Source organism: Teleopsis dalmanni, chromosome 2 (assembly GCF_002237135.1).
Source record: "Teleopsis dalmanni isolate 2A chromosome 2, ASM223713v2, whole genome shotgun sequence".
Classification (NCBI taxonomy): domain Eukaryota; kingdom Metazoa; phylum Arthropoda; class Insecta; order Diptera; family Diopsidae; genus Teleopsis; species Teleopsis dalmanni.
The window spans coordinates 85,293,126-85,302,480 of record NC_051847.1 but is presented as its reverse complement, the minus strand read 5'-3'; the positions used below and the strand labels follow the sequence as shown (position 1 = coordinate 85,302,480).

General features: G+C 27.9%; 1 protein-coding gene across 1 annotated transcript; it reads right to left on the bottom strand.

Moving 5' to 3' along the window:
* Positions 1-850: 850 nt before the first annotated feature.
* On the bottom strand, positions 851-4,974 carry LOC119674970 (probable cytochrome P450 49a1). The gene is made up of 4 exons (XM_038086125.1): positions 4,827-4,974; positions 4,668-4,759; positions 3,139-3,304; positions 851-872 (listed from the first exon to the last, which is right to left on the bottom strand). Exons 1-4 carry the CDS (start codon positions 4,970-4,972, stop codon positions 851-853), a joined length of 426 nt encoding a protein of 141 aa, XP_037942053.1. The 5' UTR covers positions 4,973-4,974.
* Between the last annotated feature and the right edge of the window lie 4,381 nt (positions 4,975-9,355).

Here is a 9,355-nt window from a genome sequence, read left to right as displayed (position 1 = left end):
ACCCCCCAACCTATTCAGTGATTTGAATTGGCCTGCGATCTTATCTAGTCTGGACAGCTCTGATCTAAATAATCAGAGACACTATTAAGTAAAAGTGCTGTAGACACTAACTCACGTTTGATCAAGAAAGAATAAAAAAGCAAAAGAAGGGCACAAATTAAAACTTTAAGAAATTAAAATTTTCAGAAATAAGAACCGGATTTTATTATGCATTAAATACTCTTAAATTAGAATTGTGGTTCTCATTTTACGAAGTTTTTCGCACATTTTAAGTTTTTTTCACGTTTACTGGTGATTAACTAAATTAAATGAACTGAATATAATATAATTATTATATTTTTTTTTGTGTCTGTTGAAAACATTACACATTGTTTTCTACATAAAATAGTGTTGTCATTCAAAAAAAAAAAATTTCTCAATTAAAAAAGCAATGATTTATATAGCTGTGGTTTATGCGTTAGTTCTAATGAAAAACTCAGTAATTGTAAGACAAAATAAAATGTCAAAACCTTAAATTTGAATAAGATAAATTAAGTGTATATTGATATAAATGTATATTGTATTATATAGTTAACACCCGCGGCCTCTCAAATCTGGCCCCTGCGCTTGGTTTCATTAACGGCAGAATCATGCGATACTATTCAATCGCCTGATTATTACCAAACGGATCATCAACTTGATTCTCTGGTAAAGACCCGTTCGGCTTTATTGGTCCTCAGCTCGACTATTAAAGCTCATTATTCACTTTATTTTGAACCATTAAAGCAACATCTCCTATAGAAAATTGTTTTATTAAAATAATTATCAACTTATATTAACACACAGATACCAGGTTCAAAGTTGATAGAGTTTAATTTCTAACACCTACAGACCTAAAAATATATAAAATACAATTAAACTAATAAATGTTTTTAAAGAGTACTTATGATAGTTATGTGACGGTATTCATAACAGCAGTATGATGAATAGTCCAAGAATTCACTTAATTGAAAAAGAATAAATAAAATTGTTGGTTTAAAAATTTCTTCAGTATATCCCTATTTCTGTTCGAAAAATTTGCTTTAAAAGAAGTGAGTTAATCCCTTCTAAGCATATAACCAATCTTCCAGTCCTACCTAAACCACAACAATCAAATATCACAATTTTATATAAAAAACTATTAATAAAAATAATGAAAAATAAAACCTTCAGATATGATAATATGTTGGAAATTAGAACTTCTAGAAAAACAGAGCAGTTCCAATCTGTGACCATCAACTGTGATGTGAAATTTGAATGTTTATCTTCCATATCAATAATATTATGTTTATCAATGTAACTTTACAATGGTGTTATCATTGTCAGTTGAAGAAATAATCAAAACCTTACAAATTCTATATATCCTTGATCACAGCCACAGCCAGTGTTTATCTGTTTATTTCACGGTAAATTAGTCTTTCAAGTTATTTTACCACTTGAATAAAATTTTGCATAAATAACTTTGAAAGTAAATATTTTGTCTGAATACATAATATCAATTGATATGCCGCCATGAAGTATTCAGATTTATAAAGAAAACTTTGAAAATAAAATTTTTATGAAAATTTAAAAATCAATTTAGTAATGTCTTTCTAAACTGATCATAAAATGGAATTGGCAAAAATGGTTAAAGTAATTTTTATTAAAGGGTATAAAATTCGAGATAAACTCAAATATATAAACAGTACTAACTTTATTCTTTAACAAGCTTGATTAATACTTCTCAAAATCGACACTTGCTCCGTACTTGCGCATGATTTGGATTCAGTTCGAGAATCGAGTTATTACTGTATATTTGCATTTATTTCATTCGAATATATTTTTTGTCGTTTATGACGAAATTAACGCGTTTTATAACGAAAATAAACTATTTAAAAGTAATAAGGGTTCGAATAGAAATGAGAAGGCAACAACAATAATTTTTAGTTAATTTATTAAAGTTTGGGTGACCAATCAACGCTATTTTGATTGAGTATTGCCAAGTCTTAAGAAATATTCGAATTTTTTAATTAGTTTACCGCCCGTATATAATTTATTTGAACTGCAAGTACCAGGCTTAGCGCAAATGTTTAATTTTTTCTATTAGCAACAAAAGTATTTGTTAATTAACTATTCCTGTTAGTTAAAATTGGATCTTTTTTATCTCAAACATTACTTTTATGCCGATACTTTTCAAAAAAACTAAAATTTACTTTTAATCCAAATTGGCAGGAAATAAATTAAAGATAAAAGCAAACTACATATAAACCTAGTAACCAAATAATTATAATTTCTAGAAAAGGTAAATGGTATATAGGAGTGATTTGTTTATTAGAAACCGATAACTAGATAAGCACAAGTAAAACTTACATTAATAGTTAGTTAAGATCTCCTCTTAAATAACATTATAAGCTTTGTCAAAGGTTCAAGTTAGTTTTAAACCTCTGAGTTTTTCCTTATATGGCACCACAATGAACCTATAGACCTAACTGAACCCCTAACCTAATAGTTAGTTGATTTTATAATTTCAATAAACCTATGCAAATTATAGTTATTTGATATGAAATTATTACTCATATAACAATTTCTCGCATATGCTTGAGATACCAAAAAATTTAAAATAATGTTTTTTATAAAATAATAATTGCATACGTTTTAGAAATAATGAAGGTATAAATCAGAGATACTATTAATATTAATGATATGATATTAATTGATTAGTAAGTATTCTAAAGCTTTTAGCATGAAAAAAGGAATGCAAGATATCAATTAAAAATAGAGTTCGGTTTATAAATTGATAAGTATGAAACTAATACTCTAATGATATAAACATAGGTTGATGTCAATTTTGCAATGTATATATTATTATCTGTTTAAATCTAACATATATTTTTGTCTTTTAAACAATAGTAATAAAATATCCATTAATGTTACATTTTATTTTCTATTAATCATATAATTTTAATATACAGGTTTTAAATTATGGTTTTCATATATTAAGATTATAAAATATATGCACATTTATTAGTAATTTTAAAGAATTATGTATAATATATTTAATATAATATATTTAATAAGCAATATTAGTTATTTAAAAAAGTTAGTAAAAAACAGTAGTTAAACAAATAAATAAACTAATACCTGTGAGGCATTGCTTCTTCTTTTTTAAAAATGTTACGTATCTCATCTCCATCAAACACAAAAAGTAAATCAGGATGTCCAATCAATCCACCAACTTTTGCTATTTTTCCATAGTTTATATGTAATTCTTTCATAACTTTGTCAAGATCACTAATTTTGTATGGACCTGTAATTATAGTTTTAATTTGGTTATCTGGCTTTCAATGAAAAAAAAAATATATTTAAAGAAAATGTTAATGTTATTAAAATAATTTATGTATGTATATTTAAAATAAGATTATAGGAAGAGTTTAAAGCAGAAACTCTATTTTTTCGGAATTTTAATAAGCATCAAATGAAAACTCTGATTAGTCTAGCAGCTGATTTTTTCTTAATTTGAGAATGTTAGGCATATTTTGATAAATTGTAGAAGCTTGTCAAAGTCTAACTCATTTCGGTTTCTGAAATTCACTTTTCGGATATTTGTATCCCTCTTGCAATGGCTAAATTGGGATTAAACTTAAATACCAGGTTTTAGTAATGAATGCTTGAGTAGATGAAGACTCTTTTCGGATTACAAGACTCAACTCATCTAAATAGACAAAATTCGCAGCAGTTATTTACTTCAACTAAAGCGAAACTAACACAATACTACGGTATTAGTGCTGACAGGCCACAACATATTAAGAAGACGATTGTGGCTCTACGGATGATAAGGGAGCTGCACGTCATCTCATATGTCAGTATCCATCATCGCTTACAAAGTTTGGGGCCACTTTTCTTACTGAAGTGTCATACTCAAAACTAAGAACATAGCAAAGATTATAGATTTGTCAAGTAGGATCACTTCTACTAGACTGAGAGAGTTCCACCTTTTCAAGAGACACTCTGTCCGCGTGCTTTGTATGCTTTGGTTTTCTACTTTTAAGTGGTAGTAATCCTCTTAACAATCTTCTTTAAAGTAGAAGATGAACTTGAAGTTCTACCGTACGGTAGAATTCATAATACCGTACAGATAGTGTGTCATTCGTGGTATCATAATGAAGCAATATTTGTACTCAAATGAGCTTTGGTGCAGTAGGCTGTCATTACAATGTAACCAACCTAATATATTGTAATTAGCATCAAATCTTGTTTTATTATAATACTTATTTAATATTTTTTAACAAAAGTGGATGAGAGATTATTAAACAAATATACTAATTAATCATATTAAAAATCATGATCAAGCGTTGTGGGTAAATCTGCTTCGTGATTTAAGGGTGTCGTTTGCGGTACGGCTACACGTTTAGTACGAATCGCTTTAAGTACTGGAAAAACTATTGTACATATTACGAAATATTGTAGTGTATTTAAATTCTGTATGGGCAATGTTACGACTGTCTGGCATATCAAGAATATAAAAAATGATGATATGATGTGACGCAAGAAAAACTTTGAATATTCTATATTACTATTTGGTATACCATACATATTTATATATTAAACATAAATTAATATCATATTTCTCTTTTAAATTACTTCCAATTATTATTATCAACGAATCTTACCAATTAGTGGTGCAAACCGCCATGAATTTCCTATTACTGGCATGCCCCATGGACCGGGTACTTCAGAATAAGGCTTCCCTGCACCGGTAGAGCTATTAATTTGAACAAAATGAAAAAATTTTCAATTAATAGTTTTAATTTAATTTGTAATTAATTTACTTTTGTTTGGTTTCCCTCGTTGAATCTGAGATTTTTTCTAAATTCAAAGAAATTGCTGGTGGAGCGTTAGTAGGGAAAGCCGTAGTAGCAGCTGCAGAAAATGTAGTTCGCCTTACAAGCGCTGTGGTTTTAGATACGCTTGACATTTTAAATGATATTTACTGAAATTAAAATATAATTGTTTTTTTTTACATAAAATGTTAAATAAACAAAATCATTAAGCTTATAGCTATTTTTAAAAATTATTTAATTTAATTAATAATTTAATTTAATTTAATTTTTTATATGAATAATAAATAAATTCAATATGTTTATAATTTGCAGGAAATTGAAATAAATATATATTAATTTTTTTCAATTTATTTTCATTATATATGATTTTTAATTTTATCCTATTGTCTTTTACAATTAAAGTAAATTATATCTAAACGAAGATATAGATATATATAAAAAGTATTTTAAGCTGTGTCAAAAAAGGTTGGTTTTTAAGTTTTCTGTATACTATAACATAACTGGTAGGTAAGTCGATCTAAAAGTCGCCGGCTTAACTTAATAACCTAAAAGACGAACTATAGAAACATTAAGTGCAATCTGTGCTTGCCTCCATCGCTGAAATTGTTGTTGGCTTGTCTGCATAAGCCAGGTTAACCCACGAAACATACTTTACAGCTGGTTTATTACATGATCTGAGAGGCCAATCCATATCTTAAGTCTTTGAGTCAGTACTTTCCTTAAGTGGCCAACGGCACTAAGGTTTTAACTAACGGAAAGGAATATTTGGATCACTGTTTTTTTACTAGCTTAAATTAAGCAATTCAGTAAGCAATTCAAACAGAATGCGACTAAAAGCATCATCATTGTTGACTTGGTAATGCAGATTAGTGCAGCCAGTTAGGTCACTTGTCAGCAAGTTTAGCTCTTTTCTACTAAGAAAAGCTAACTGTGTATAGTTGTTTGAAATAATCAGTTAGTTATACCGCTAGTTACCCGGAGTATCATGTCTTTAATAACTTTTAATCTTGATATCCAAATTCCAAATAGAGGCTTAGTTCTTTAACAACTACATACTGTTGCAAATATCTATACTTGGAACTAGTCTACAGAGATAATTAAGTCTTAAGTCGGTTCTCTTCCGATGGCTATTGTGGGTGATATTCTGATATTTTTTTTTTGTCATTTCTAAATATGTTCAAACGAATCATAATACTACACCATTAACAACATCAACAAATACATTTTTCAGGATACATAAATAGGTGATTGATCGCCTTGTATGCATCTTTATTCAAAATATGACTAGACAGAACAAGAGTGAGTCTCATAGTCTCATGGTATAAACCATTTTTACTGAACATTTATTTTAGATACATACAATATACATAAATCATTCATAAACACTACTTTGAAGGTCATTCCTTGCCAGAGCTTCCATAATAAAAAGATAATGTTAGTTATCAGATTAATTATTAGTACCTATTAAAGGAAGACCCTGTATAATATATAATTTTTTTTTCATATGTATGTATTATATAAATCATCACATATAACAACTCAAGTTAACAGAAATCATAAATATTGCCTATTTGGCTGAAAGTATCTTTTTATTATTATTAATATTTGTTTATACTCTGTACGCACATCGTTCACCATTTTATAACAGACGTAAACATTAAATCCTTAAGAATACAACTCAAGGCAGAATATATGAATAAACCGCAAAACAAAAAGTTTATGTATTCATTACGTTTTTATGGACAGAAATTTTCCTTTTATGTATGACTTAGAAAAATGAAAATGAAATGAAAAGCATGACAAGGTCAAAAAATGCCCTTAATCTGTGGTATTTAAGATGACGGACAAACTCTTTCCACGGCGTTTACATCATCATATAAAAACTAAGGCGAAAATATATTCGTTCATCATGTTTCTTTCTGTTAAATGTCAAATTTATCTGAACTTGAGTTGAGCCCACGAATCCAAAATTTTTGCTGCGCATTTTCCTCGTTTAATGTCTCGAAATCAACAAATTTTTATTTTACGTAGCACATATAAAGCCAACCATACGAATTTATTTTGTATCTCAAGAATGTTTGGTTTTGAAAAACACAAGACAGCATCCCTTGAACGGAAATTTATGGAAATTATAAAAAGTTATTGCATGCCCAGTTAATTTTACAATTAAGTTTTGAATGAGAACTTAAAATAAATAAGAAATGAATAAGTACACATGGGATGAGAAAGTATCTTTCTAACAAAGAGGATATTTTAATGTATATTTCCATTAAAATAAGTGTTCTAAAATAAACTTATAACCTAAAGCAACTGTTTGTAGTCAACAATTTGTAGCTACCAGTAAAAATTATCGATTTTTTTCTTAAATAAACAGAGTAGTAAAGTAAAGCAAAATATTTAGGTTACTCATATCTCCAGTTGTTTAGAACTGTATGACAAATTACTATAACTTTGAGATTTGCATATACAGTTAAGTTATTATAACAGATAAGTAATTATAACAGTTCAACCTCCAAAGTTCTTAAGGTTTTAAAAGCTGATACTTGTTAATGACTTACATTTTATAGTAATAACTCGAATAATAGTTTAAACCGTTAAATTACAAAAAAAACTACTTCGTCCATTAGACACTTTTCTTCAACTGAAGAATATGAGTCAAAAAAAACTGAGGTTACTACCTTATGTATCACAACGGGACATTATTTGACTTAAGAGAACTTTGGTGCACAAGGCTACCAGTCCAACCTGCTCTCGGGTTACTTAAACTTAGACACAAAATGGTATTGTTTGATATGTTAAAATGTCATCTGCATATAGTAGTAAATGAAACTTCTAGTCACATTCTATATGATTGTAGGGATTGAGTTAAAAATTTGTAGACTGAAAAAATATACTTTGTTTTGGTTCAAAAATAATCTCATTATGGAAGAGATCCTCTTAAGGAGGAATGATCAAATAGTAACAAAAATTTTTTTTTTATATTTTAATAAGATTGTTAGTTAATCTTTAATATTTATTCTATCATTTCCAAAGTAGGTCCCCTTTAATAGTATGCACAAGTACGCGCGCACTTGAAGAAATATAATTGTAATGCTTTTTTAGGTATGACTTTAAGCTCGATCTATCATTGTGTCTTTATCTCATCTATTGTTTAATAATAATTTCTTTTTGAGTTTAGTAAATATTGAAAAAGCAGGGGATTACCATGTTTAGAGATTAAAATACATTCGCATGATCCATATGAAAGCAAGAAATTTCAGCAAACTGTCTTATATTAATTCTTCCGTTTAACCAGCACATTCTGTTTATTTGTTCCAATTTTTCAACATTGATAAATGCGTTACCTTCAAAGTCATACCGATCTTTCGGAATGTGTTTATATCCGTGACATAAGCCTATATTATTGACAATGCAGGCAATACACAAGAGTCATTTTAACAAGATACATTATGTGCAATTTCAAAGCTTCGTTTATTGTGAATTACTTCCCATAAGTTTAAGGATAAAATAATATATAAAACAATAATTTAAAGTACACCTTTGGGTGTACAGAATTAGGAATACTTAGTAATTGCTGTTTGTTTATCAATTCAGAATTTCAACTTTCTTAATACAGATAATTACATAGTTCTGCGCTCTCAGTAAAGAGAAACATAGCGACTATAGTAAATCTTTTGTGATTATATGACTTTTTATACTGACGCTCAATACTCTTCTATATTATCTAGTTTTGTTCAATTACAAATATTGCCAGTAATGCATACTAAGACCTCAAACTTCTTTGCGTTTCATTACATTTTGTAAGTCCAAGTTCAAAATGGAACAAACAAACACTGTTTTTATTATAAACTTACAGTAAGGTTTGATATAATACTATAAAAAATAGTCTTAAATTGAATTTAATTAGACTTAATTTTGGTTAACCCATATTAACTTAACTATCTAAGAGTTTGTTATTTAAAATAGTAGAATTTATAAATATTGGTTGTATTAAAACTACGGCAAAACTGTAACAAAATATATTAAAAAATATATATACTTTATATATATGTATAGTATAGTATGACAAAAATGTTTAAAGATAAATCTTATAATAAGATTAGTTATAATAATATCAAGAAAAACTTTAAATGTGTAGGAACCATATTAACTCCAATTAAGTAAGGAGGATAATTTTGCTAAACCAATATGAACTTATCTATTCAAGCATTTGTTGGTTTAATGAGTGCAAGTTCCGTATTTTGATTAATTAAAAATCTACCAAATTTTTAGGTAGTATTAAACAACTAAATATACTGAATAATATATTGTGTAAAAAAAATTATAGCAATTTTACTAAAGTTTTTGTTTCAACATTGATAGAAAATCAAACTCTCTCATAGAGATATCTGTCTTGCAGTAGGTTTACTTACAGGTTATTATATTTTAGCTAACAATGTAAGGAGACTAAATTCACCCTTTCAATCATATCTGCCGCAGTTGTACTGAGGACGATGAAAGTGTCTCCCACCTGATTA

What these genes read in the sequence shown, in the direction of transcription:
- LOC119674970 (XM_038086125.1), bottom strand. Translation starts at nt 4,972, where the DNA reads ATGTCAAGCGTATCTAAAACCACAGCGCTTGTAAGGCGAACTACATTT. An exon ending in ACGAGGGAAACCAAACAAAA is followed by an intron (nt 4,760 to 4,826) that starts GTAAATTAATTA and finishes TCAAATTAATAG; the next exon opens with CTCTACCGGTGCAGGGAAGC. An exon ending in GAAGAAGCAATGCCTCACAG is followed by an intron (nt 873 to 3,138) that starts GTATTAGTTTAT and finishes ATATATTTTTAG; the next exon opens with GTCTGTAGGTGTTAGAAATT.